The sequence below is a fragment of the Lepidothrix coronata genome, unplaced genomic scaffold, assembly GCF_001604755.1.
Source record: "Lepidothrix coronata isolate B3197 unplaced genomic scaffold, Lepidothrix_coronata-1.0 Scaffold72, whole genome shotgun sequence".
Taxonomy (NCBI): Eukaryota; Metazoa; Chordata; class Aves; order Passeriformes; family Pipridae; genus Lepidothrix; species Lepidothrix coronata.
The window spans coordinates 609,010-636,928 of record NW_016690252.1 but is presented as its reverse complement, the minus strand read 5'-3'; the positions used below and the strand labels follow the sequence as shown (position 1 = coordinate 636,928).

General features: G+C 55.8%; 2 protein-coding genes across 4 annotated transcripts in view; both read right to left on the bottom strand.

The window, feature by feature from the left end:
- Positions 1 to 127, bottom strand: part of STOML2 (stomatin like 2) — a 7,167-nt gene extending 7,040 nt beyond the window's left edge. Inside the window, exon 1 of the mRNA XM_017819116.1 lies at positions 52 to 127. Coding sequence (XP_017674605.1) covers positions 52 to 98 — 47 coding nt within the window. The 5' untranslated portion in view covers positions 99 to 127. The remainder of the gene's footprint in view (positions 1 to 51) is intronic.
- Positions 128 to 303: 176 nt separating this feature from the next.
- FAM214B (family with sequence similarity 214 member B) overlaps positions 304 to 27,919 on the bottom strand; it is a 38,780-nt gene continuing 11,164 nt past the window's right edge. For 2 of the 3 annotated variants that reach the window (XM_017819095.1, XM_017819096.1), the window contains exons 3-11: positions 9,893 to 9,985; positions 9,094 to 9,295; positions 6,234 to 7,510; positions 4,613 to 4,671; positions 4,192 to 4,288; positions 3,546 to 3,704; positions 3,062 to 3,130; positions 2,400 to 2,605; positions 304 to 2,110 (exon numbers count right to left, since the gene is read on the bottom strand). In XM_017819095.1, coding sequence (XP_017674584.1) covers positions 1,957 to 2,110; positions 2,400 to 2,605; positions 3,062 to 3,130; positions 3,546 to 3,704; positions 4,192 to 4,288; positions 4,613 to 4,671; positions 6,234 to 7,331 — 1,842 coding nt within the window. In that variant the 5' untranslated portion in view covers positions 7,332 to 7,510; positions 9,094 to 9,295; positions 9,893 to 9,985 and the 3' untranslated portion in view covers positions 304 to 1,956. Of the gene's footprint in view, positions 2,111 to 2,399; positions 2,606 to 3,061; positions 3,131 to 3,545; positions 3,705 to 4,191; positions 4,289 to 4,612; positions 4,672 to 6,233; positions 7,511 to 9,093; positions 9,296 to 9,892; positions 9,986 to 12,105; positions 12,262 to 13,865; positions 13,989 to 14,780; positions 14,963 to 27,919 lie in introns of those variants that run through there. The other variant, XM_017819097.1, reaches the window with a different exon arrangement.

Genomic DNA, 27,919 nt, shown 5'->3' with positions numbered 1-27,919 from the left:
GGGCACCCCCGTCCCTCCCCCCCCCTTCTTCCCCCCCTTCCCCCCCCCGCAAGCAGCCCGAGGCCAGCCCGGGCCCGCAGCCCCGCCCGCGACAGCATCTCCCGCTCGGCTCCTCCCGCCCCGCTCGGCGCCGCCGCCGCTCCCGCACCCCCGCCAGGCCCCCGCGCCGCGCCGCTTCCGGGTGCGCTGCCCGGACCGGCCCCGCCGCCCGCGCTCTCACGTTCCGCCCGCCCGCAGTTCCGCCTCACCCCCCCACCCCGAACCACTCCCTCAGCAGTGGCAGCACCGGGCTTGTTCTCGGGCTCCAAACGGGCGTTTATTAAAATAGAAACGAACACGAAAAAGTACCGGCACGGCCTTCGCGACCCCGCGGCGAAAGGGGCAGCCCCAATGTCGTGAGGGCGAGAGAGACCCCGGTGTCATGGCGGCCCCCGGTGCCCAGGGCGGGGGGGAAGCGGCCCCCGATGTTTGGGGGTTCAGTCCCCTGGTGTTTGGGGGGCTCAGTCCCTTGGTGTGGAGGGTTCAGGGCCCCGGGTGTGGGGCGAGCAGCCCCCAGGGGGAGGGAAGTTCAGCCCCCGCTGCGTGTGTGAGGGGGTTCAGGCCCCCACCCTCCTCCCAGCCCAGCAGGGCCAAAGTCCCCTCGGCTGCCCTCGGGCAGGGGAGAGCAGGACCTCCTCCCAGGCCTCCCCTTGTCCCGGCCCATCCCCACGCCCCTGCCTGGGATCCGTGGGAAGCAACGGGAATCCAGGGGGGCCCGAGGTAGCCGGTAGAGGGACGTGTCTGGGGCGTGGGGAGCCTTGCAGAGACCTCAGGAAGAGGGGTGATACAGACGAGGTATGTTCCAGTTTGTTTCACCCTCTCACCCCTGCCCCCCTCACCTCCCTGGGCTTGGCCTGCAGCTCCCCAGAGTGCTCCTACTGTGGAGCACTCCCAGTGTTGCTCTGGGGTCACCCCCAGACCCCCTCTTGAGGGCCCAGAGTTTGATGTCCCTGTTGCTTCCCCTCTCCCGAGGGACTGAGGTCCTGCCCATCCTCCAGCCCCTGATGGTGCTGCCGGCACACCCCTGCCCAAAGCTGCCTCCTGGTTGGGATTCACCCCACACCTGCAAATGGTGCAAGGCTCCTTGTTTTTGGCAATCTTCTCAGATCCGCGGTGCACGTGCTCTGGAGGCTCTTGCCCAGAGAGGGCTATCCCCAATGCTTCTGCAAAGAGCCCCAGGTCCCCATCCACGTGACAGCCGTGTCTCTGAGCCTTAGGAACCAGGGCAATGGCCACTTCCCTGACTGCCACTGACCCCATGGGGTCTGCCTTGCCCTAAAGGAGTCAGAGGATTGCTCGGAGTGGGGCTGGCCCTGCAGAGCTGGTGCCCAGCAAGGCCCAGCCTCTCCCAGTCTTTTAACACAGCCCTGGCCTGGGAGCTGCACCCAGGCCAAGAGGTGGGTCGCTTTGCCTTCCCCAGTGACCCTCCCAGTCCCCACAGACCTGCCCCAAAAGGGGCAGCCCTGCGCTGGTAGGGTCAGGGGGAAGAACAAGCACAGCACCTCAGGTCCTATGCACGAGCCTCTTCTGCGCTCCCAGCAACAATAAATACTAATAAATACAAACCCTTCCACACTTTCTGCTCCCACCCCCAGGGCCAATGTGGGTAGTCTTACCCAGAGCCCAGGCCCAACTCTTCACTTCCCACCCACCTCAGCCACAGACAAGTCTCCAAGCTGGGAGCAGCACCAGCAGAAGGCTTGGGCATGTCCCTGCGGTGCCAGGCCTGCTCCTCAGCCCCTGCCCCTCTGGGTGAAGCCCTCTGGGTGATCCCAGCCCTGCTGCAGGGCGTGGTGTCCGTGCTGGTCAGGAGGATGGGCGATGTTTCAAAGCAGTGTTTGCTTGCTGGCCTGTTACTCATCTCTCCCCAGAGTGCTGGGCTGGAGGCTCCCCAGCAGCCCTGGGGGGTGAGGAAAGTCAGGCCCGGGGTGAGTAGCAGGGGTTCCTGGGCATCTCTGTGAAGGATTTCAGTTCGTAGGGGATCCCCGAATCCACCTCAATCGACTTGCGGGAGAAAAGCAGTCGGATGTCGTCGTGAAGGTAGATCTTCCCCGACTTGGAGCTGTGAAACCTGCACAGAGACAAGAGCAGGGCTGAGGGACCTCAGGCTCCCAGGCAAGGGCAGGGCAGCCTCAGTGAGCATCACAACCCCCTTGAGTATTCTGGCCCCTGGTCAAGGTGGCTACACTCTGGTTGCCTTCAGGAGGGACAGAGACAGCTGCCCTTGGGCAGGGTGGCAGCTGCAACCATCCCAGAGGAGCAGGCGGTCCCTGCTCCTCCCCAGGGTGACAGGGTCAGGCTGCCAGGCTTGGGACACATTGGAGAGGAACCCAGGGGTGACCCTGGGGCAGGTGCTTTACCTCAGATGCATCAGGTAGCAGAGGACCCTGCGGGGTGGGCTGGTGCCCAGTGGGTCGCTGGAGGCCACGGTGGCCCCCTCCTCCTCCCCCACGGGCACCAGGAAGATGCGATGGCGTAGGAAGGTCATGTGGTTGGCTGGCATGTCCTGGAAGTCGTATGTCACCAAGAACATCTTCACCACAGTCTTGTTGGGGTTAAATAAGGTCTGGGGGTAGAGGGGTAGGGAGTAAGACTGAGAAGGGCACACAGATGGATCTGTATGGAAGGCATAGGGCACCTGGGAGCAGAAGCAGCCAACCCAAGGATGCAGAAAGCCCCACACCAGCCCCAAAGGGTTTACAGGGGGGTCACAGGTCAGTCCTTTCCACCCACCTCCACGCATCCCATCCCATCCCCACTGCATGTACACACTCTTTTGCCAAAACCCTGTCCCTCCTCACCAGTCTCTTCCTTCCCTGCATCTCCCACCACCTTCTACCCCCAGGACCTCATGCTCCACTCAGCTGTGCTGTGTTGGTGGCCTTGTACCCCCTCTGCACAAGCTTTTTGGCTGCTGCCTTGCCTAACAACATAATGGTGCATACCCAGCCCAATGGGGGGACAACCAGAGCCCACCCAGCCCTGTCCCCAAGGTGCTACTGGAGGCCAGAGAATGACTCACCACTTGGATGGTTCCAGCTTTGGGGACACTGTAACCCTTCTTTCCCAAGGCCTCCAAGTCAATCACTCCCTGGAGCAAAAGAAACAGCATGTGAGAGAGGGAGAAAGCCCAGGGAGAGCCCAGCTGGGACCCACCATGCGGCTGAGACCCCCCCCTTTGCTGGGAACACCTGGCACAAGTCAGCATGAAGACGCTCAGCTCAGTTCCTCTCCAAACCAGGGAATGAACAAGCAGCAACAGAGAGGAGGTGATAGTGAAGCCACAACCACGAGGCATAGGGGCAGCGACCTGCCTGTGCATGTGCCCTCTTTATTTCCCTCTTTGCTTTTTGGGTTCAAGACTGCTCCTGGCACAGCCAGTCATCTGCACGGGTAGGTGGTTGCTTGAGCCACACTCTCCACAGGGGTGCCCAGGGTGCCCCGGGTGCCAGGGTACAGTCCCACTCACCCTCCCCTACAGTGCCAGCCCTCCCTCATCCACGCACCAGGAAAGGTGAGGGCACGCTGTGTTCAGAGATGTCGAAGTAGGTGACGTCAACAGGCAGGGTGACGTGCTGGGGGCAGTAGGAGCCGCTGGCACCAATCTCGGCCGTGAAACCCTCGATCCTCCCCGACGGGGCAAAGCGCCCTTTCAGGATGGACTCCTGAGAGGGGAGGAAAGCTTTAGGGAGCTTCAAACACCAGTCCTTCCCCCCTCCTCAAAGCTCCAGGTGAGATCACCCCCACCTCCACTGCACCCACCTATCTGACTTGCCCTCACATATCCAAAGACAACCCATGAGGGGCCCTGGCTCTGACAGAGACCCACCCTGAACTGGGGTAAAACCAGCCATCTAACACAGTGAAGCAGCAAGAGTGCCGTGGCTCAGCCTCACAGCAGCCACCTCAGCAGGATCCAGTTTTTTTGCCTTCCCCAATGATCTGGCTGAGCCATCCTGCTGGTGGCTGGTGGCTGTGTGATGGCCACTGCATGCCATGCCCTTTGGGGACAATCAGCCCAGCCCCAAATCCAGGCTTCCATCAGCCCAGCCCCTCAGCCAGGTTCCCATCAGGTTCAGCCTCTCACACCCATCGCCAGTCCAGCCAGGAGTCCCCAAGACCCACCTCCCCCTGTCAGGTGGGCTCTGTTACCTCAAAGTTGCCCAGCAGAGCATGGCTGACAGTGGTGGTGGCCCAGGGTGCTGTGGGAGACCTGGTGCCCCTCCGGAGGCTGCTCCGGAGATGTCGCCTTGGAGAGAGAAGATTGGTGTTGGATTGGAGAGCATGCAGCCCTAGGCTGTCCATGTCCCTGGGAATGTGGATCCCTCTCCAGATCTCCCATCCCTTTCTTTGCTGGGGGTTGAACCCACTTTACTACTCCCCAGGTACTGAAGAAAACCCCCAGTGCCCCACAGCCTGGGGTCTTGTGGAGGAGAGACACCTGTGGCAGGGCAGGGCAGGGCAGGGCAGAGGACTCAACCCAACCTGAATCTCCCGTGGGGCTGCAGAGTGCAGGGGTGGCCAGGCACCCTGAGCCCCCACATCCGTCCCACAGGGCTGCCAGGACACTCACGATTTGAGGCGCAGCCCGCTCTTCAGCCTCCTCCCGACTGCAGTGCAATCTGCAGAACTCTGGAGGGGACACGAAATGGAGAACTGTGTTAGGGCACGATCAGGGACCATGCACCCCTTGCCCTGCCCCACAGCCCCACAAGGGCCCCAGCAGATGGAACTGGCTCCTGTCCATGAAGAGCCATCATAAGCCTCTGCAGGGGTAGCCAGCAGGGCAGCATGAGGACTGGGGTCTCTGGTGGGGATGTGGGGCTGCCCAAATCCCAGAGTGACTCAGCTGGGGATGAGGGTGTTGGTAGCCAACTGAGGGTGCAGCACACAATTCCCACCTTGCAAAGCAGGTCTCAGGACCAGCCCCAGTGACAAGAAACCCCCAGCCATAGCCATGAACCAACACCCCCTTGAACCTCCCAGGGACCAGTGACACGTACAAGGAAACTCCCCGACCAGCCTGGGAGAAGTTCAGTCCCCTGGTGATTCATGCAAAGTCCTCAGCAGTGTCACTGGGCAAAGGGGCTTGATGCCCACCCCTGCCCACAGCCAGGATCCTACAGCTACAGGTGGGGGGTTAAAGCCAGAGCTACACTGCAGCCTCCTTTTAAAGACGTCCCCTTTTCAGGGGTTTTCCCTTCTGGAAGCCACACAAAGGGCAGCACAACACAAAGGGATGATGGAGCTGGCTGGCATGACCGGGTGGGAAAACCCAGGGAAGCTGCTGGAGGGCTTCACTCTGCAGGGACAGTGCTGGGGGCAGCTGGGCTGGGGGACAGTCATGAAAAAGGCATGCAGGAATGCAGCTGTGCACCTTGGATGGTGTGTCCCAGCTCCAAGCAGCAAGAAGCCAGGGTGCCTCTGCCATCAGTTCCTGCAGATCCCTGCACCATGGGATGCCCCGGGTAAAGAGAAGAGCATGCCAGGTATGGCATGAGCCTGCTGCAGCTTCAGCTGGCAGGACAGGGAGAGGGCAGGGAGCTGGTCAGAAGGGCACAATAAGAAGGGAAGAATTGCAGGCAGCTCCTGAGCTGGCAGGGTAGTTGCAAACATTGGGGGTCTGCCCCATTCCTGAGAGCTTGTGGCACCTGAGGACATGCCAAAAGCTGCAGAAAAGCCAGTGACATCTGTGCACACAACGCTGGGCCCCTAGGTCAGAGCATGTCCAGTCCCACTCCCTGCCATCAAACCCTTGCTCTAATGGATATCATGGCCAGGAGTTCAAGCCATCCCACACATCTGCCTTCCTGCTCATCAGGCAGGCAGAGGCCAGATGCTTTTCCCAAGCTTGCTGGTATATCCAGCTTAACATGAAGCCATCAGACACCACATGTGGCCCCATGCCCTGTGTCCAGCTCTCACTGCCATGGGGATGTTGTCTCCTGTCCAAGCAAGGCTCTTCAGGACAGAAAGCTGGTTGCAAGCAGAGAATCCAGTGACTACAGGATGTCAAGAGCTGGTTGAAACATACCATGTATCCTGGGGCTGGCTGTCAGCTCCTGCCTTGCTCACAGCAGTGCTGCAGCACTAGGACAGTACAGGGCACAGTGGACTACATTGCCCACAAGGACAGTCCTGAGCTCCGGGTATCCCGAGGCCATTCCCTGCCTCCCCTCACAAGCAATGCTCACCTTGGCAGCAGGAAGCAGGTGATTCCAGAAAGGGGCCCCCTTGGCATCAGTGCTGCGGCACGCTGTGGGGACAGGGTGGCATGGCAGGACCCTCTTCTTCCTTGCCGGTGGGGACAGGCTCTCATCCTCAGAGCAGGAGTCGGCCACAACCTCACCAGCAGGCAGCAACTTCCTTTTGGCTGGGCAGCTGCTGCTGAAGTGTCTGCTCCCACAGGGTGTTGTCTCCTGGAAGCTCAGGTTGCTGGGCTCAGGACTGAGCGCTGTCTGTGGAGCTGGGGGCTCTTTGCACCCATTGCCCACCACTGACCCTTCATCTTCTCCACCAGCCCTGCTGCTGTGAGCTGGGTTGCTGCCTGGCTTCTCTTTCTTCCCACCAGAGTCCAACTGGGTTGTTTGTGCAATACTGTGCAATTCAAGGTGAAGTACATTGTGGCCACTTGCTGGCTCCCCATTTTCTCCATAGTCTGTGGGATGATCCCCCGATGAGACAGAGCAACTGTCTCTCATGTGCAAAGTACTGCAAGCAATGTGCTGGGGCCAGGAGGAGGAGGAGGAGGAGGAGGAGGACGAGGAGACATACTGTGACTTGTCCTCTCTGCTGGCTTTGGGGCTGTGGCTGGGGCTGCCCTCACAGCGGTGCTCCACCACACGCAGCCCGCTGTGGGAGAAGTGCTGGGCAGAGCCGCACAGGGATAACTCCTCCACCAGCAGACCATCCTCAAAGGAATCGTCATCGTCCAGGGAAGGCTGCCCAGGGCCCCCATCGCGCTTGCTCTCCACCCCCCTGTCACCCCAGTGAGTTCGTTTGGGATCTCGCCCCCCCTCCAGAGTTCGCTGCTCAGGGTATCCCCTTTTGACAGCCGGCTGGCTGCCTGCCCGCTGCTCCGTGCTCTCAGAGGAGCTGGAGAGATGGGAGAAGATGGAGACCTGGTAAACCTTCTGGCGCTTGATCTCTGTCTCGTTGTAGCCCATGAGGATGCTGCGGTGGGTGCAGCGCTGCGAGGAGGGCTCCAAGGGCGCCTCTCCACTGGGCCGGGACAGGCTGGGGTCTGTGCTGCGCTCCGGGGGCAGGGACGTCTCTGTGTGGATGTGCCGCATGGAGCCTCACTTGCCTGGACTCCGAGCGGAGCCGGAGTCAGAACAGCCCATGCAGCAGCAGGAGTGGGACTGTAAAGTGCCACAGGTCAGGGTGCAAGGGCAGGGGATGGAAGCTGGACCCCCCTTGCTCAGGATCTCTGTTTGAGCCCTCCACTATGGAGTGGTCTGCAGCACAGCATCTGAAAAAAGAAGGGTAGGAGGATGGAGATCAGCCTGGGATCCCCACCCTCATCCAGACTTCTGGCTGCAAGAAACTTAGCAGGATATGGGCAGCTCCTCACACAGCCCCACTTAACCTCCCGCTCCAGGGACAGGAAGAGGAATTAGGCTGGTTTTGCTTTCTGGGGAACCCTGAGGCATCACCCACCTGCAGGTTCAGCACTTCCTTCCCAGCCTGGGCAAGGAGAGAAGTCTCCAGCCAGACAGGAGACTACTGGGGACAAGTCTGGACAAGTGGGGAGGAAGAGGCCTGCCCTCTGCCAGGGACTTGACGTGCTTGTGCTGCTCTGGAGCACAGGAGTCAGGCAGGTCAGACCAGTCTCAGAGGGACTCAGGCCTGTAATCCCCCCTTTGGGCAACAGCAACAAGATCTCCCAGTGCTGGCCAAGACAACCTGGTACCCTACACTGCCAGCCCCACAGGAGGGACGGGAACCTGGCCTAGCATCCCCGTTACCTCTGCCAGCTTGGACCAGGCGCCTCCACCACCTAAATCAGCATCTGGGTGGTACTAGGGTCACCATCCACCCACTCCTGCCAGCCTGAAGGGCCTGACCTCCTCCATGCTGCATGGCACCTCGCTTTTGGTTCAGCCCAGCTTGAGAGCTGTGAGAATCCTGTCCAGGAGTTTTTCAGTTCTGGCATGATAAATACTAAAATGGCTGCAAGAGCTGAGGAAATGCAGGAAAAGTCACCAGCAGACTGAAGACAAACTGCCCACGCCTGGCAGCTCTGCCTGATGTGGAGCAAGGGCTTAGGGGCAAGTGAGCAATAGGGAAATTGGTTCTGCAGGTGAATCAAGGCTATCTGGAGAGCAAGGCTGCATGTGGTATTTTGACCCTGCCACAATGGGGATGGGAAAGTGGCAGGCCAGGATGGTTGAACCCAGGAACTTTATTTAAAAGGAGTGATAAAAGGAATGCATCAAGATATGCTGGAGGCTGACTGATTGGAAAGCAGCTCAGCAGAAAAGGCCCTGGGGGTCTTGGTGGACACCAAGTTGACCATGAGCCAGCAATGTGCCCTTGCAGCAAAGAAAAACCAGTGTCCAGGGCTGCACTAGGCACAGCATTGCCAGCAGGTCAAGGGAATTGATCCTTTGTCTCTGCTTACCACTGGTGAAGTCACCTGAGAGTGCAGCAAAGGGACACCAAGAAAAAAATAAGGGACTGGAGCATTTGTCCTGTGAGGAAAGTTGGGAGAGATGGGACTGTTCAGTTTGCAGAAGAGAAGGCTCAGGGGGATCTTATCTATCTATGTATATCTATATCTATAAGAGGTTCCCTCTGAACATCAGGAAACACAATTTTTTTTGTTACTTTGAGGGTGACTGAGCACTGTAAACAGTTGCCTAGAGAGGTAGTGGAGTCTTCATCCTTGGAGATATTCAGAAGTCATCTGGATACAACCTTGGGCAATGGGTCTAGGTGGCCCTGCTTGAGCAGCAGGGTTGGATCAGACACCCTCCAGATGTCCCTACCAACCTCAGCCCCTCTGTGTAGCCCACACCAATGCAGCCTGCCCTGGCTGCCCCCCGCACTCACCCCTCTGCAGCAGAACCCTGCTTATCTCCAGATTAACTTCCCTGTCCCACAGCAGGCGGTCGTTGGCACAACCAGCTGAAGACACCTGCCAGTCAGGCACCCCCCAGAAGCGCCGTGGCTGCCGTGGAATGGCTCCCACCATCACGGTGTGCCTCCAAGCCTCTGCAACGTCCTCTCCAGCTCTTCAGTGTCCACAGGGGCTCTGGGGGGATGGAAAGTGGAAGATGCAGGGCTGCAGTGATTCAGATGCTTTCCAGGAGTAAGGCAGGAGGGTACTGCCCCTCTGTGGGGTCACACAGCCAGGGAAGGCAGCTTTTAGTCTCAGCCTTTCTCAACCACCCAAACCAAAGGCCACATACATCTCAACCATCTCAGGCAGTGCTATCACCCTGACTGACATTTAAACCACAAGTACTTTAAGCTAAGCTGTGAACTCTCATACCTGGATTGTATTTTACATCCCCTTTGCATGCCTTCCTGTATGAAACCCTGTGCATATGAACAGATTCCTCTTTCTTTCTGGCGACCATTTCATGCCTTGCTTTACAAGACACTGCAGCAACCCCTGGGCCTCCAGCTAGCTCCTGGTCTCATGTTCACCTCCTCCCCCTTTCACCCACAGCACAGGACATTTCAGGCCCTACAGATAAGGAGAAGAGCTTGGAATTGTTTTCTTCCAATAAGAGATGACAGTCAGGAAAGGCAGAAACAAGGAGCCTGACAGCCCTGAGCCATGATGACCCCCCACCAGCTTTCCCCAGCACAAAGACAACAGTCCTTTCATGTGCACAGCACTCACCTGCTCAGATGTGCCCTTGATGCACAGCTGAGATTTGCAGATGCAACACAGCTCCCCTGCAGTCATAATCCACTGGCACTGCAGCTTTGATGCCTGAAAGAGGGCAGAGAGGAGAGTCAGCCCAGGCAGCAGCTCATATCGCAACATCTTCAGAGTGGGCAGGAGCCCTAGGACACCTCCACCCTCAGCACCTCTGTGGAAGGGCAGCTCACGGGCTTTGCCAGCCCAGGAACCTCCAGATGAAGGAGGAAAAGGTGCCTGCCCTCCCCACTTCCCTCCACATGCATCCCTCAAATGGGGGCTCACTGCAGCAGCCATCCAGATGGAAGTCACCATCTGGGCATCCCATGTCAGCAGCAAGCACTGCTCTGAAAGCTGGAAAGAGCACGGCCAGGCAAATGAAGAAAAACCTCAAATGGATGTTCAGAGGCACCAACATTCAAGTGCAAACCCCTTCTGGCACCCTGGTCTGGCAAGTTCTGCATCACACCATCTTGCAGGTGGGAAGGCAGCTTCAGCAGGTCACTCACTGTGCTCACTGCCTGACCTCACCTGCCCCAGGAAACAGGCTGTTCTTTCATTATGTTTCCAATAAGATTTGTAATTACAGGCTGCCAGGGCCAGTCCCTCAGACTCGGACAGCCCAAAAGCCACTGTCAGCAGTAGTGGGGAAGGGCACTGCCAGCAACCAGCCAGAACAGGACTTGCTGAGATAAAATACACCAGCACCCAGGGAGCACTTGCAGTTGGGCAAATCAATGTTGCAGCATAATAAACCTCGGGTCCGAAACCTCAACAGAAGCTTTTTGCAAAGACCAGCTCCTCCTGCACCCCACATGAGGCCTGCACCAAAGCATGTAGGAAAGCAAGTAAATGCCCTCATTTGCTGGTGGATGCTGAGGTGGTAACATGCTGTGCTCTGCCTGCCTTGAAGGTTGCTGTTTCCCTCCTCCATCTCTGGAGGAGACTTTTACCGTGACTTGCGTGGCACAGTCAACCACTGGGAAGCAAAATCAGCAACCAACAGCAAGAATCATCGTGGTGCAGTGGGAGAAAGTGTGTGTCCCTGCCAGAACAAAAACAGTTTCACCTGAATCCTTTCTTTCTCCTTCCCACGCCCCTCCGAAGTCACAGCCATTTGCTCCCTAACAGCAGCTGCCTTTCAGGAGAATGGATCCATCAAGAGAGGCTGACCTGCTGACACCACAAACCCACCCCAGCAGAGACCTAGAACACAAGGGGGGCTGCACCATGTTTTGCCAGCCCAGATACTGTTACTTGAAGTATCGTGTTGGAAAATGCCAGAATTCCTCAGCCCACCCAAAAGCGTCTTCAATTACACCCTGGGATCTTCTTGTACATCCCCCTGGAGGAGTGCCCATCAGCCTGGGATGGAGAGCAGCTGGAGCACAGCATTGCTTTGCACCCTCTTCAAGATGCAAGGCACCGTGTCCAAGGGAGGTTCTCTTAGCTGTGTTTAGCTCTGCCTCCCAGGGCACTTCCAGCCAGCTCTCGGTAGGGCTCAACCTCTGAGAGCACCCACTGGGAAGCCCACCACCTCCCCACAGAGCAAGACAACACCAGGACCAGGGACTCCTGCATTCCAAGCAGGGACAACAAGGAGAAAGCACCTGATCATCTCTCCCTTTTCCTCCCCTTGAGCCAGGCATTGCCAGAGCCCCCCTTCTGGTCACACGGATGGGACAGAGCCAGGTCCAGGTCCAGCACAGGTACCATCCCCTGGATGCAGCACATGGGACTCCACATGCCCAAGCCAAGGGTTTGGCCCCCTCAAGCCCAAGTAATGCTGATTTTGCCAGTGTTTTAGCCTGTGCTGGTGGTCTGACTCTCAAATATGACTTAAAGGGCTTTGCCTTTTGAGGGAAGCCCAGCCAGAGCTCCTCCCACTCTCTGCCCTGCTCTTGCCAGGCTCCCAGGCCCCCTCAGTGCTCAGAAGACAGGAGGGGCCCTGTGCTTTTGCCAGGATCTCCCAGCACCTGGATCTGGAGCTATGCCAGGCACAGCTTTCCTCTATTCCTTTGCCTGGGGAAGGGCACCATGCTTCAACAGCCAAGAAACACCCAGTGCCAAAGCACCTGCAGGGAAGGAGTGTGTCCCAGGCACTGGGACAGAAACACTCTGTTCCTTGGGGACACCAAGCCACTAGATCCTGACACAGAATGACACAGAGAGGGTCATGAGACTTGGCTTACCTGCTGGTTCCATTCCTATTAGCACATCCAGGGGGAACCCAGGATTAACAGACCATGGTCTCAGCCTGGTGGCAACAGTGCAGGATGGTGGGTGAGGAAGGGTCCCTGTCTGGGCGATGCAGCAGCTGTACCACATGCCTGCAGCCTGCAAAAGGACTGTTGCTGTTTCAGCTGTACTGTGCCAGCCAGAAATGAGGTGGGATGGTTGCAGGGCAGCTCTGCCAGCCAGGGAGGTGTCTGTCATGGGGCAGGATCTGCAGAGCCCTTGGAAAGGGGAGCTTGCCAGGGCTGGCAGCTTAGCACTGGTGCAAAGAAGAAAGCTAGAGCTGTGCCTGAAGGGGCCATGCTTGCCCAGTGGGGATCCATGTGGCTTCCCAGACCAGCACTGCCAGCCAGTCAAGGGGACACATGGCTAGCGGACAAGAGGTTTTGGCCTGGGCACTGCTGGCTGGGGCAGAGCACCATGCTCAGGGGCTGGCAGAGCCAAAAGGAGTCCTTCCACCATTTAGACCAGAAAAAAACCCCAAACCAACCCCTAATTGGCTTTTACTACCTTCCTCTCTCCTGCTTCGTCTCCTGAGAAGTGGTAAGGAGACATCTGCAGCCTCATTGGGGGTGAAGCAGGAACCACACAGCCAGGAAGTAGAAGGGCTGTCATTACAAGAGGGCATATAGTCATTCTAAGAATGCGCAGAGCACAAGGCAAGAGAAGAGGCAACAGAAACTGCTGGAAACAGACTGTCTGGAGGATAAATCACAGCTCCATTGGTCCTATCTGAACCCAGGGAGAAGGGAGGAAATCTAACCAGTGCAAGTGCAAACACAGGAGCTCCCTGGCACAGTCTAGAGCAGAGCTTGCAAAGTGCCAGCAGGCAGAAAGTTTCCATCACAACCCTGAGGGATGGCAGCCCTAGCAGTAATGCTGCCACCGGAGAAGGGTTTCTGCACAGCATGACAGATCAGGCGTATCACCACCAGGAGAGAGACAGACTACCTGCAGCACTGTCCACAGGAGAGGTGGCAATCCTGGGGAGAAGCTGGCTAGAGAGATGCTAGAGGAGTAAACTGTGCCTGAAGGGAAAGATGACCAGTAGCCATGGCTCTGGCACTATCCTGGAGTTCAGGCTGGGGTTGAAGGAGCTCACACTTGGTGGAAACAAGGGGGAGGGACGAGGGGAGGGAGAGAGAGAGCATGCAGAGGGAGGGAGCATCCTTGTCCCAGTGCAAGGGCAAGTGCTGCTCTTGGGGGTCCTCAGGAGGCCTCCTGCCATGCCAGATTTATGCAGCTGCAGAGCCTCACTCAGTGCTGGCCCCTGCTAGTAATGGAGGGGAAGCCCGAGCCCAGAGGGGAAGGATTGGGCAAGAGGCAGTGCCTATGTTAGGAGTGCGAGCTCCTGGAAACCACCAGACACAGCTCCTACAGAGGCAGATCCGACACCTCCCTCTGCCCGCAGCACGGCGTTCGTGAGGTGCTGCTGCTGCCCTTCCTCCCTCCCATCCCGTAGGAGGGGGCACTGACGGGGGTGCAGAAGCCCCTGGGGACAGAGCAGCCCGCTCTGCAGGGCACTTTGCTGGGGGTCCAGGCTGCAGCAGGTTCCCGAGGGGCTGAGGTCTGCCCAGCAACACGCGACGCCTCCCCAGCCCCACACACAGGTGCCGCAGGGACTGAGCCCTTCTGCTCGGCTAAGTCAGGATAACACAATGAAACCTCTCCTGGGAGGTGGGGGAGCCGGAGCAGAGCTCCCAGCCCAGGGACTTACCCCTTCTCCCTCCGATGCCCCACGTCGTGGCATGGATCGCCTCTGCACACCTTGCCCAGGTGCCTCTCGTGCAGCCAGCGATGCTGACAATAGCCGGCAACTGGGAAGGGGGGCTCACAGGGTCTGCAGGCAGATCCCATTATGCGACGGCCACCTGTGTATAGCTTTCCCCCCACGTCCAACCTCTCCCCGCCAGCCTCCCCTCCATGCACGGCTGCCCCTCTTCCCAGGAAAGCACAGTCAAAGAATGAAAAGCAGCTTAAAATCCGGCAGGACAATCGGGCAGCTCTCCAAAGCCGGCAGCACCCCCTGCCCACCCAGCCCAGCAGGCTCAAACCTCAGCAATATAGCCCCACGGCTGCCCAGCTCCAGCGTTCGACCGGGAGCCCAGGAAACCTGCAGCAGGCAGGGCAGGGAAATCCCATGCAGCAGCCGCTTACAGGGAGGACAGCCCAGGTTGAGGACAGACCTTTGTCTCTGCCTGCCTGTCTCGCTCGCTCGCTGCCGGAGGAGGAAGAGGGGGGCGATGGGGGACAGCGAGCAAAGATAACACCCCTAGGAGGGATGTCACAGCCACGTTAATCACTTGGAATTCCAGCCAGCACAGACCCGGGCGCCGCAAATATGGGCAGCAAATGGAGATGCTCAAAGCTCTGAAATAATTGGATCCTTTCACAAGAGCCGAGCCCAGAATCCAGCACAGGAATTCAGTCCCTGCTGGAAGTCGAGAGATCAAATACACGGAGAGAGGCGCAGCACAAGCAATCCTCAGCCACCGCTGTATCCAGCTCCAGAGCTCCTGGCGCTGCTCTAATCTCAGGTGCCTTCCCAGCGGGAGCGAGGGAGGACCACAGCGGAGAGCACGAGTGCACAGCAGAGCCCAGCTGAGGACCGGCCCTTTCCCATCCAACTTACTCTACTTGTGGCAAGGTGCAGAAGCGCTGCCAACGCGAAGCAGGGTTTTGTGAAGAAGACTAGCGGCCTCGGAGCCTTGCTCGACCGGAGGAACAGTCCATGGGAAGGAGACCCCGAAGCTGCCGTCTGGCCTCCGCAGCCCTGCAGGGGAGATGCCTGGCCCGGCAGGCTTCCCAGCCCGCATCACATTCCCGGCGAGACGCGCACACGGCACATGTAGGCTCCTGCTCGGCGCCTCAACGGCAATGAAAAGGCACAGAGGCTTCTGCCAGAAAACAAAGAGGCAGCGGCAGAGCTGGGGGTGGGGAAAACTCTCCGCTGCCCAAGAGGATCCCTGCAGAGGCAGCAGGATGCTGCTGGGCTCCACCGCGGCTATTCAGCCCCGCGAGCCGGAGGTGGCACCCACTCGCCCGGCACAGGGAGTCCGGAGGGTAGGCAGCTCCCATTCCCCTCCCCGAGGAAGGGCCGAGTGGGAAGTGCTGGAGGACACAAGCCAGGCCCAGGACAACAGCTGTCCACAAGCAGCAAATTCCTCCGGGCTGGCTCTGCTTCATAAAAAGCCGCGTCCTTTCACCTTGGTGTAGCTGCCGTGCACCATCGTCCGCAGGGGAAGGTGCAGCCGGCACCGCGCCTGCCAGCCTTGGGGAGCCCCAGGGTGCTGGCCTTGCAGCACCACAGTGGCCTCAGCCGTCACCCTGAGGCAACAAAGAAAGTACCTGCAGGGAAAGTGAGCCCCTGGCCACCCAGGCACAGGGACATGTCGGCCAGCTCCCTTCCAGTCCTCTTGTCCCTCTCCAGGGGCGGTGGCCTGAGGGACAGGGACCCTGGCCACTGGGTGACCATGCAGACTGGCTGCTCCAGGCCAGACCTCGATGCCAACTGCAAGCAATGGAAAATTTTCCACCGTCGGTGATTACAAAGTCACATGCCTATGTCGCCAGTTACAGGATGGCTGTGAGAAGGCAAGTGGGTCTTGGCAAAGGGGCCACTTCTGCTCTGTGCTTGCATGACACCTGAGGTCTCTGGCCATGACCAGAGCACCAACATGCTGCCACGTCTCAAGTTCGATAAGGGTATTTGTCCAAGGGAGGCATTCCCCCAGGTCCAAGCTGGACTAGGCCCTCACCATTCTAAGTAATGCACAAATGTTAGCAGTAAAGTCCTTTTTACTTGATCTCCCAAGAGGAGGAATAACATCCTGGGGTTGGTGTTATCAGAAGCCCTGCAAACCCTATTCCAACCTGTTTAACTCAATTCCAGTGGCAAGGCAATCACTTACAGTAACTCCCATCCTGTCAGCTCCCTGTCCTGGGCAGTGCACCATGGGAAGCCTGATCTACATGTGCAGCATGAACAGCCCAGCCCGTTCTCCAGCACCACTAGTTGGGTACAGAAATAGGAGCCTCTGACAGGGAGCTCTGGCAGTGGGGTGACGCTTTCTGAGCCAGGAGAAGACAGCACAGAAATCAGCAGGTGATGGGATCCCTTTTGCTCCCACCTCTGCTCTCACCTCTCTTCTCTCTCTGTTCACCACTGTATACAGCCCCAGGCATCCACAGCCCCGTCTTTGCTCCTTACCAAGCCAGCTCCTTCTGTACCCTGACGCCCTGTAGCCATCCACACTGCCTGAACCCAGATGCACACCACTTCACCTTCCCCACATCCTTCACGTGGCAGCTGGGTTCTGTATCCCCACAAGTGTGCTCTTCTTCATACCCACCCCAACCTCCACCACTCGCAGATCCTGCCCTGTTTCCTCAACCCCCCAAGGGGTGTCCCCAGCTCCTTACCTGTGCTCTGTTGCCTCCTTATTGCTGCAGCTCACACCTCAACTTACCCCACTCTCCTCCCACCCCTGGCTGCCACACATCTGCAGCCCCACCAGCCCATGCCTCTTCACACACACTCCTCTGATGAGTCCCTGAGACCCACCTGAGAGAACCACGGCAGCATCACCTTTCCCTACCTCCCCAAATGGTCACTGGGCACCGCAAAGCAGAGGAGAAAGTCTCAGGGATGCTGAATTACTCTGATCGGCTCCGGACACAGGCGTCAAATCTACAGGTTGGCAGAGAGAGCAGGCCAAGTGTCTGCAGTGGGGAGGGCAGCAAGGGTTGTGCACACAGGATTTGCCTGGTGGGAACTGCCCATCCCCACTGCAGCCCCTCTTGCAATACACTTCCTTTTACTGTAAGAGCCCGTAAGAGCCCTGCAAGGGAGGTGCTTGAGCACAGGCACTCGGGCCTCCCTCTTGGTTACCAAGCTGCAGCCTGCAGATAAGGCTGCAGCAGCTGTGGGGACATTCAGCATCTTTTCCACTCCCCGTGCTAGATGTGTATGTGGCACAGGGGGAGGAGATACCACATGCAAACACACACACACGGCTGTGCACACCCACCCAACTCACCCTTATCCAGCAGCGATTTAGAAAAGCTCAGGTCTAGCCCAGGCCAGAGCAATGACATGGGCTGGGCAGGGATTCAGGCCATAAAGGCGAGGCTTTATCCATCTTTGATTGTAAAGAGCTGGACGCAACCAGGGCTACAGCAGGGAAGGAGGATTTGTGCTATGAATTCAATGTCCTGCTCCTTGTCATGAAAAAGGAAAGCCTCTCCTTCCCTTAGGACTGCAGGTGAGAAACACCCTGCTGGAATTAGGATAAGGGTGTCACAGTTTTCATCTGTAAACACTCATACTGTTGCCCGTAATGAAGTCAAACACATGAGAGCACAAGCCCCTTAGAAGGGAAACAAGGGGGTAGGAGGGACTGTCATGTCTGACTGCAGGCATATCCATACACAGGGCAGTGGGAGACACAGTCTAGCTCCTATTACATCCTGTGAAACTGGCAAACCTCCTAGTCCACACACACTGAACCACCCATGGGGTCCCACTGACAGCAGAGCCGTCTGCCCAGTGCACCTGCCACCCCCTCCACAGGGGTTCCTGTAGGGCTGCCAGGGCTCTGAGCAATGCACATGGACAGGGATGCCCTCTGGATGGAAGGGGAAATCCACCTGGCACCTGGGTGTTGCATGGAGATGGAGAGGAAGCCAAACCTCAACTGGTTCAAACCAGGAAGAGGCTGGAGAGGACGTGCCCTTGGGGCTATCTGGCGCGTGCAACCTGTAGGGACTGGGGCACTGGCATATCAGCATCCTCCATCTTCATGGAAGCAACAGTGAACAGGGACAGGCTGAAGAGGCAGCTGCATTCCCAGACAACCCTTGTGTGCAGGGCATGAGCCCCCACATCAGTCTCTGCAAGAACCCTGGGCAAACTCTGCCTGCTGCCACTGTTGCACCCATGTTTTGCTCTGCTGCTTCTGTGGGAACACACAAAGCTCAGAGACCTCATAAACCAGCCCAAGGACGCTGGGTCCAAAACGCCTTCAACTCTGGTGGCAGCCATGCTGTTGAGGACACAGATGTCCCTCGAGACCTGACCCTGCTAGGCAGACAGAGCCTGTGAGGTACGTGAGAGCTCTCCAAGTGCTACCAGAAACCAGTTCATCTCCAGCCGGGCAGCACTTGTACCTGCAGCTGGGAACAGACCTCAGGGGCCTCTTGGCCCAGACCACCAGATCCTGCTGCTCTCAATACTCACGGGTGTTGTAACAGAGATATCCAAATGATACCAGAATGTCCAGAGCATTACTGAGTAACAAGTGGACTGATGAGGAAGTGAGAGCCATCGCAGCCCAGTGTCAATGAGCCCGAGGGAAAGGCTGAAAGGAGCAACTTGAGAAGGGATCTGGGGACTAACAAAGGTTCATGGCAATGTCCTAGACATTGAAAATCCATATAAAAGCATCTGGGGAGCCTGGACATCCACCCAGCCTCTGCCAGATGAGAGGGCAGACGTAGCTCCTGCTGCAGGCCAGCTTGACCCAGGCACCATGGCTACGAGCAGACCGCTTTGCTCTGGTTCATTACTCTTGCAGGCAGGATGGGGCAAACACTGTAAACACCCTCTGAGCACTGACACACCAGACACAGGCTTCTGCAGCGTCAGACCGGGGTCAAAGCTTGGAGATACAATAAATCGCAGAGTGGGACCGTTTCTGAACACAAGGCTGATAAGATTGCCAGCAGCCTTCTTGCAGAAGGACAGGATCAGGAAAAGAGCAACCGTGAGAATAAAAGGTTGGCAAAGAAACAGAAAACACTGGGAGCAAATAATTCTTTCCAGACAGTCCTTTGGGCTCATCTCATCCTCCATCTGCTGAGGATGGTCAGGCAGCTGGAACCTCTAAAAAGGCTACTGGTGACTTCCCTTCCAATCACCACTGTCTCTGGGACAGGCATCATGGGGAAGATAAACCTGGAGCCCATCCAGCTGGAGGGCTGGGGGCCAGCATCCTCACCAGCCTTCCAACAACATCAGCACCCCCCTACAGATCATGGCTCTGTGCTGCCAGCAGAGCAGGGAGAATGATTTACACTCTGTGCTTCACTGCCCACATGCTTCTTGTGCTCACGTGGGGAGGAAGTAATGCAGACCTTCAGAGAGATGGGTGCTCCAGCTAAGATAGGCTGGGACAAGTCAATGAGCTGAGCAATGCTGCTAAGGCAGTGCCTCCATCTCCTGGCACAGTTAATACTGTGTGGATGAGACCAAGATAGGACAGAATAACACCCTGACTCCTCCATTTCCCTCCAAGCCAGTCAGTCCAATAGGCCACGAGATGTGACATTGCCAAGCACTCCGAGAACTGCAGAACTGAGGAACAACAATGGTGGGGAGGGCCCTCAGAGGGTTTTGGTCCAATCCTGCTAACAGCAGGGTCAAACTCAAGCAAATTGCTTGGGGTTTGCCCCTGGCAAGGGCTGAAAGTCACCGAATGCGTAGATTGCTTCCCTTCTCTGGGCCCTACTCCAGAGTCTAACTGCCTTGCAGGAAAATATTTTTCCTAATATCTAATTGGAATTTCCCTCATGGGCTATTGCCTCTCATCCTGTCCCTGGGCACTTCCTGAGAGAGCCCAGCTCCAGCTTCACTGCAAATCCACAGCTTCCAGCAGCAGTGAGAGCCCACCTTGCTGCCTCCCCTCTGCCTGGCTGCACTAGCCCATCACTTTCAGCCTCTGCCCACGGCAGCACACAAGAAGCCAGAGCTCATCTCTGGAGACTGTTGGAGCCTGCTGGGTTCCCTCCTGCCAGGAGTGCCTCTAGGAAGGACAAGAGGTACCTGCACCTGCACACCTGGAGGATGCTGAAAAAAAGAGTCTTGCCTCAACACTGAGATTAGTGGGGGCTGCTTTTGTTCAAGTATCTGATCCTTGCTCTGGCTGGTAGCAATACCAGTGCCTGCTGCAACACACCTAGGTGATCCTGAGACAGGAGCCCCAGTCAGCTGTTCCAAGAAGTCTGGCCCTAGACAGAGAGTGCTTTGGTTTTGCCCCTGTAGCACTGATACCAAGCCTGCCTCCCTGCGAGAGACCTCTCCTCAGGAGAGATGAGCAGGACAATTAGGAGTCCAACGCTGCAGAGACCAGCTGGGCTAGATGGAAACACAACAGCCCAGAGCAGGCCCTTGGATGAGGGAAGCAGCCAACTGTGACCCCTGCAGTACTCTCAAGGGTCTGCAGCAGAGCCCAGATTACACAAGGCGTTTTGGAGCCAACAACAAACCACGTCCTCAAATCTCCAGCACATCATCTGCATCCCAGCTCTCCCTCCATGCTGTGTTCACTCAATCCAGAGCTATCTGTTCATCATTCTCTGCTCTAGCAGATGTTGCTCATTTTCCATCCTGCACTTGCTTTCAGACAAGATGTGAAGGTTACTGGGCAGGATCTGACCATCTGACCAGTACAGAGACCTGCTCAGCTTGCCCAGAGCTGGCTGGACACCCCACGGCCTGCAAGGGGATGAAGATCCACCCCATGCCCTGGAGGCAGGGATACCTGGTTGCTGCACTTCTCTCTTGCAGTGCTTATCTCTGGTACCTCCTGGGAAAGCCTCAGCACTAAGGATGCCCCAAGCCTTTCCAGGATAGCAGCATACCCACAGCTGGAGATGTGGCCAGAGAATAGGTTTAGCATGTAGCTAAGATTCTGGCCTGTTCAAAAGCCACAGGCATTGCCTCCACCTGCTAAGCACTGTGGCTTTCCCAGTTCTCCTTCGGCATCCTCACCCCACCTCCCAGGGACCTGGCATAAACTGCCAGACCCTTGGGCTCTCTTAAAGCCCTGTCCTGGACAAACACCTGCCTTCTGCTTCCTGCTGACTCATTCCCCTGTGATTCAACCCCTCCTGACTAACTCACCCATTTCTGCCACAGGCCTGTTCATGCAAGGGGAGTGTTTGTGTGTTGTGTGTGTGTGTGTATGTGTGTGTAACAATGGCACAGACTCTGCAAGGCAGCAAACTGGGCAGGAGGCCTGGCCTGGCCGTGCCAGAGCCCTCTCCTCCTGCAGCACCCAGTGGCAGGAGGGGCGGAGGTGACACTGCTGGCTCGAGTCCACTGTGGGGAAACAGGGCAGAGAGGCAGGCTGGGAGTGCTGTCCTGTGCCAGCACTGAGATAAGGAGTGACTGGGGGAGGGCTTTTTCCAGGCTCTGAGGCTGTCTGCCAGCAAACCCACTCCTTTTATCAGCCCTCCAGCAGCCTGACCCCCAACGCTGGCTGTGGGAGGGTTACCCAGTACTGCTGCAGCTCAGATCCACAGGTGAGACATCTGCCAGCCAACCTGCCTTTGGGTACAGCCAAACATGCCCCCCCCAGGCTGTGCCTCTTCCCAGTTTTACTTTCGAGGGTGGAGAGTCTCACAGGAGCCACAAAAGGACTTCTGAGTATGGCTATGGTCAGCTGGCATCAGCTAACGCCACTGGGCATGCAGGGCCCACAGGCTTGGCCAGTTCCTGAGTCTGGACAGTAGGAACCATGCACATGATCTATGTACACACGTCTGCAGGCTGCTCCTCTGACTGGCAATTCCCTAATGTTCAGGGTTGAGGCTCAAAAAGGCTTTACCTCATATTCTTTCCCTTCTCTTTTCCACAGCATCACCCCTTCCGAGTGCTCCCCAGCCAATCTCAGTCTCCTTCTCAGAGACGATCAGAGCAGATACAGGTGATAGGAGGGAGATGGCACTGTGCAGCTGTGTCAAGCCCAGCGAGAGCTCCCAGCAGGCAGAGTGAGCAGCTCTGCACACCCACCTGTCAAGGAGCACCGGAGAGCTTTGGTGTGGGCAGAAGATGCTGGTCTGTGCAGCACACCTGGTCACAGGCCTGCACCTCTGCCTGTTGTAGCTGGAGGATCCATTTTCCATTGACTATAGGAGAAAATCGCTGGGATTATACAGGCTCTTCTCTCCTCTTTTCCTCTCCCCATCCCCCAGGTCAAAGTCACACTGGTACCTCTCACCCAGGAGTGCTTGGCGAGCTGAAGCATTTTGACACACAGCAAGGTTACTCAGGACAAGCCTTGCTGTTGCTGCAAGAGGACAAGTCGGTCAAGCATCATGTCTCCAGCAGGGTCACGCAGCCCCAGCCAGGAGAGAAGGCTCTGACACCCTGAAATGAAGGCCAGAGTAAACCATTCTTTGGCCAGGGAGCAACAGACAATAATTTGGGCTGGGATGTCACATATTAATAGGCATAAAGAACAATTCTCTGCCAAAGCTCAGAACTGCATGCCAGAATTGCTGCTTTTCTCTGGATTTTTAAATTTTTGATCCTTGCCATGCCTGTGCAGAGCCTTTTCTTCCTTCTCAGGGCAAAGAAATCTAAGGTTTTGTCCCATAAAGTTCTGTAGGCTCCAAGAGCTTCCCCTGCACGCCCCTTCTCTTGTCAGGATGATCCAGTTCTTGGAGTTCACGACGTTGATGCTTCTGCTGAAATGGTTCCTGGTTTCAAGAACAGGTCAGCTACCAAGGTGGGCACAGTTATGGTTTCTGAGAGCTCCAAACCAAGAGTTCCCTTTCTGAGTTCTCTTTCTTAGGACACTGTGTGGTCCCACAGTTCTGGCTTTCTGGTGCTGAAAAAGTAGAGCAGCCTCTCAGCCATTAACTTAGGTGGTAGCTGCAGAGACGCTCGTGAGGTATTCCCTGGAACCAGCTGTCATGTCTGAGGCAGAGCCCAACAAAGCATCAGTCCTTTGCTCCAAAATTCACATTCAAGGTCATCTGATCCAACACAAAGATCAGAAGTGGAATTCCTTTAAATGAAAGATCAGATGGGGGGAGCATGCCTGTGCCAGGGGACAAAGCTGAATGGCAAAGTGCCTGCTAACCCAGCCTGACAGTTTTAAGGACTAAGCCACCTTTTGGTCAGTGACACAAATCCAGGTTTGCTAAAATTGGAAAACACACTCTGTGGCTCACAGCTGGCGCTCACCCCTCCTGCAAGCTGGAAACCCTTGTTGTCTCAGCAGCCTTTAACACCCCTCAGCAAGGGGATGCTCCTGCAGTCAGTCCTCCATACATATACTGGGTGGATTGGATGGCTGGCTCATGCCACCTGAAGCTCGAGACGGAAACTATCCATATCCTCTTTTCACCTTGTTGTGAGAAGGGAAACAGAGGTTTGTGCCATCCATCCATACCCAAGCTCCTTATGCTGGACCCTCTGCTGCTCTGCCCCATGGGGCATCCAGAGCAGACAATATTAAGCAGATGGGCTAGGAAAGCAGCGAGAACTGGGCTTTCCTGCCTGACTACACATGAAAAATCCAGTTTTAGCTTGGGTAGGCATGCAGCAGGGACTGTCTCCTATTCTGCATTTTAGAAAGATCCTCCCTTGCAGGCACTGACTTTTACCTTCTGCTGCCTTCACCAGCCCAGAGCAGGCTGGAGAAGCCCAAGTGCTGGCTACACCAGTGATACTGCAAATTCAGGCACCATGTGTGGGGGCAGCTGCAAATGCAATAGGGGGAAGGGGGCAGGACAAAACCAAACCACTGAAAAATCCCAAGGCAGGTCTCCAGCCTTGTGTTCAATAATAATTTTTCTCAGGATACAGTTCCAGTTTTCACCTGGTTTTAAAGCTCTCCACAAAGTTGCCCTCACTGATTTTCACAAATTCTTTTCTCTGCCCCAGTTCCAGCCGGGACCTCGATCTGTGCTGCCTCCCAGCAAAAGGGTCTCCATGACCTTTGTAATTCAACACACTGGGAAAGGCTCAATCCATTCCCTCTATTCCTAGCCCAACACAGACCTTAAAAGCCCTCTTTGTTCCTGTTACAAACCCTATCCCACAACCATGGCTTAACCCTTAGGGCACTGCCTCAAATGAAGAGAGTTTCACAGAAGCAAGGCAGTTCCAGGCATCGCATCGATGGGAAGCCGGACCCACCCTCCACTTACAAAAGAGCTGTATAACAATCTGCTGGTGGCTTGCAGGATGCATAAGATACACAAAACAGGGTGGGAGGGATGTCTGGCCATGCTCACCATCATTACAAACTACTGTGCCCCACACTGATGCAGCGACATGGGCAGGGGTCAGGCTCACAACTCTTTACAGTTTTGCTTTACCTTCCCTCAGTTTTATTAGCAGGTTTATTACAAAACATGCTCCATGCATGCAGATCTGGGGCTACAACGAAGTAATAGGGATAAGGAAGGAAGCAGCTGGGACCAGGCACCCCTGTTTATCACTCTTGCAAGGACTCCTCTGCTCCTGCCTCCAGGTAGAGCCATTGTTCCATGAGCAGGAGCAAAGGAGAGACAGCAAGGGATGCCATGCCATTACCTACACAGCCTGCATGCTGATTCTTGCCTTGTCTGAGATAAGCTCAGACCCACAGCCTAATCAGCAGTCCACAGTCACACACTGGAGGAAGCAGTGCCATAGGACTGTGAGCAATTATACACCCTGCACATGGAAATGCAGAGGGGATGGAAGGTACAGCCAGCTTTCCCTTCCTGGCATGATCCCTGGCACGGGAGAAGGCAGTATTGAGCAAGGGCTGCTTTGCAGCACCCAAAAATGCCAGCTCTTCAGCTGGCACAGAGCTGCCCAGCAACGCTCTGAAACACCAGCTCCATGGCAGACAGAGCAGCCTTGTACCACTGCACCCCAAAACAGCAGCTCTGCAGACAGGATGGGGTAGGGCCACCTTGCAGCACCCAGAAATGCCATTTCTTACCAGCTGCTGTAACTTCCCCTCTGCCCCTTTCCGGTCCTGCTCCACCCCACTCCTTCTCCTCAGGCCACATGGAAACTGAGTCACAGCTGTCCCTGCCCCTAGGAAGGGTGGGCAGCCCCCAGCCCCTGGCACAGCGTGGGCAGTAGGGCAAGACCTCTGAGAACCCTAGTGATGGATGGGAAGAGTTAAAGGTACCCATGTGTCCTACACTGAGCAGCTCTCCGAATTGTTAGCCTCCTCTGTTCCCACACCTCTTGAAGCAGAAGTTGGCCCCAATCTGCTGCTGGCCATATGGACTGCACCCAGCTCTGCTGGGCTACATCTGGCCCCACAAACTTACCCATGTGCTCTCTGTCACCAGAGGGGACCAGGACATTCAGGGCTCTGCATCAGATGCACATAACTTAGCAGTGCCCAGAAAAAAAAAAAAATAAAGAGCCAGATAGAGCATTGTAAACCAGAGGAGTGCCCTAGGTCCCAAAAGGCTGGTAGGGGATGTTTCCTTGAGAGCAGGTCAGGGCATTTTTTACTTTGAAAGATTCATGTGTTTGAGTACAGACTTGATTCTCTAGTCCAGCTCTAGGAGCTGAGAAGTTTACAGGTACTGATTTCAGGCTCTCTGTTTTCACCACACACCTAGAGAAACTCTTTTGAGGACCTGCTTACCAGTTAAGCTTCCCAGGATCAGGTCTACAGCAGTGTTCACCCACCGCGGAATCCTTTAAAATCCCTGCCTGGTGCGGTTAACAAGCCACCACCCATCTATCTGCCTTGTAGACAGAGAAGCTAAAGATTTGTTCATTCAGGCTCTGGGTCAGACATCTCACAAATGTTATTAAAGTTATGGTTTCTTTACCGTGTTTCTCGAGATTGCAGTGAGGTTAAGAGCCCAGCATTGTCCAGTTCAGCTGGGCCACGGAATGGGAAAGCAGAACTTAAGCTGCAAAAAATGCACAGCTATTAAGCACTGCTCATCTGCAAATCTCCTGGCATCTTTTCCCAGGCTCCTGTCTTCTTGGTTGCCTTGCTCCACCTTCCTGGGGACTCTGTGAAAACTGACCCTTTCACCCCTCTCCAGGGATGTGTGTTAAGGTGGTATTTGCTGCTGTTGTCATGCAAAGCATAACATTATTGCAATACCCTTGCCCCAGCTCTATCTCCCAGGACAACATAATAGTAGAGGAAATTCATTATCCCCTATCACTTTATGGCACTATCTTTTCATTTCTCTGTTAACACACATCAGAGACGTATCGAGTTTCAGGCAGGCTCACTCCAAAGGAAATTCTCTCTCTTTCCTTACAGGGATTAGCACAAGCAATACCATTTCTTTTCAGTACCAGAAAAAGCCCAAAGCAAACCACCACCACCAAAAAGTAATTTCAAACAAAACCCCAAACCAAAAACCACTCCAAAAATAGCACTGAGGTTGACTTAAGGACAGAATTTGACTTTTCTTTCCAGACCACCACTTTGGTCAGACCTTTCCCAGGCTCTGGAGGATGGCATTTTCACTGCTGCTTAAAGAGGTTCATCAGCAACGTCTGGAGTCCTGTAGTGAGGAAGCTTTAATGGTGAGATGCCTTTTCCTTCCCCAAAGCACCCAGCACACAAACACAGGCATTTCCTGGTAAACTGTTCCTCCTTGCTTCCAGCCTCTGCTACAGGGGTGGCCTCTGACAGCAGCCTTCCTCCGGAAACACCACTGCGTTTTGCTCAGTTACTCTAACAGTGTAATATTGTAGGGAAACAGAATTAAACAGAGCTGAAATCTATAATAAATCATTCCTACTGGGCTGCCAGGGAGATAGCTGCACAGGAGAAAGAGAGGAACTGCAATTCTGTTTCCACAACAAATCTAAGCCATGAAACAGCTCTTTGGTTACAGGGAACAGGCACAGCAGCAAGAGGAGCACTTTTAGGTTGGCAGAGTGATGCCACTGTTTTTTCTGTTCTCTCTCTCCAGATTTATTACATGGCCAGGACAGATCATAGCAAATACCTTAAGATCCCAGACTGTCAGCCTAGAGGAGAGGTTGGCAGACTGGACTCAGACAAAAAGCCTGAGAATATTCCAGTTTCTCAAAAACTGCTCATATTTTTAGCTGTTGCTGCTGTTAGAAGATGAATTGAAAGCAAAGCTCAGACTTGCTACTTGATGCCATAACTGCTTCATTTTGCTGGCAGCCGAAGCAGAGAGGATCTTGAGAATTACCCCCTTTGTCCACTGCTGGCCCAGCTATGCTAATCTCATCAGCAATGCAAACGCTGGTATAGAAAGGCACTGCTGAGTGGCAGTGCTAACCTGACCGTGCTGGTGCTGGTGCTCGCTCTGCACAGCTCCAGCAGTGCTGACTGGCAGCAAAAAAACCCTGGTGCACAGCACCCAGGCATTTTCTCCAGGTCTGAGCTGAGCACAGAGGTGGCTCTTGCAACGATCCCTTATGCATCTTCCAGACAGGGTAATCTGTACAGCACTGCTCGACTCTGCTATCTTCTCACAATTTTGGGAATGAAGGTAGAAACACCCACCAAGTCAAAGTTTCCTCTTGGTCTCAATGATTTATCATCTTTCTGCTGAAATCCCCACCAGTCTTTCTGCAGCAGCATCTGCATTCAGTTGCTCCTCATGTCCCACAGACACCAGCCAATTTTTAAGAGTGATGTAGCTCAGGACGGTTTCCCCACCTCAGCAGATATGCATGTCCTGGACTTGCCTTAGGCAATGGAACCAGCACGTAACCCACACAGTACTTTCCAAACTTCAACACCACGGCTCAGCCAGGAGGAAATCTCTCTTGGCTGCCTCTCCCTAAATGCTTATTCCAGCACTGACTGCCTTAACTCCTCCCCAAATCGGGAGCAGAGTATGTGACCCCGTCGCCTTTGGGCTTTTCTCATGCTTTGTGCTGTGCTTAATAATGTGCAGTATGAGCAGGCAAGACAGAAAAGGAGGGAGCAGCACTTCAAAGATGACACGGTTGTAACTCATGGGGTCACAGTGCCCCAGAGACTTAGCCCCGGGCTGGGATCTTGGCGTGCAAGG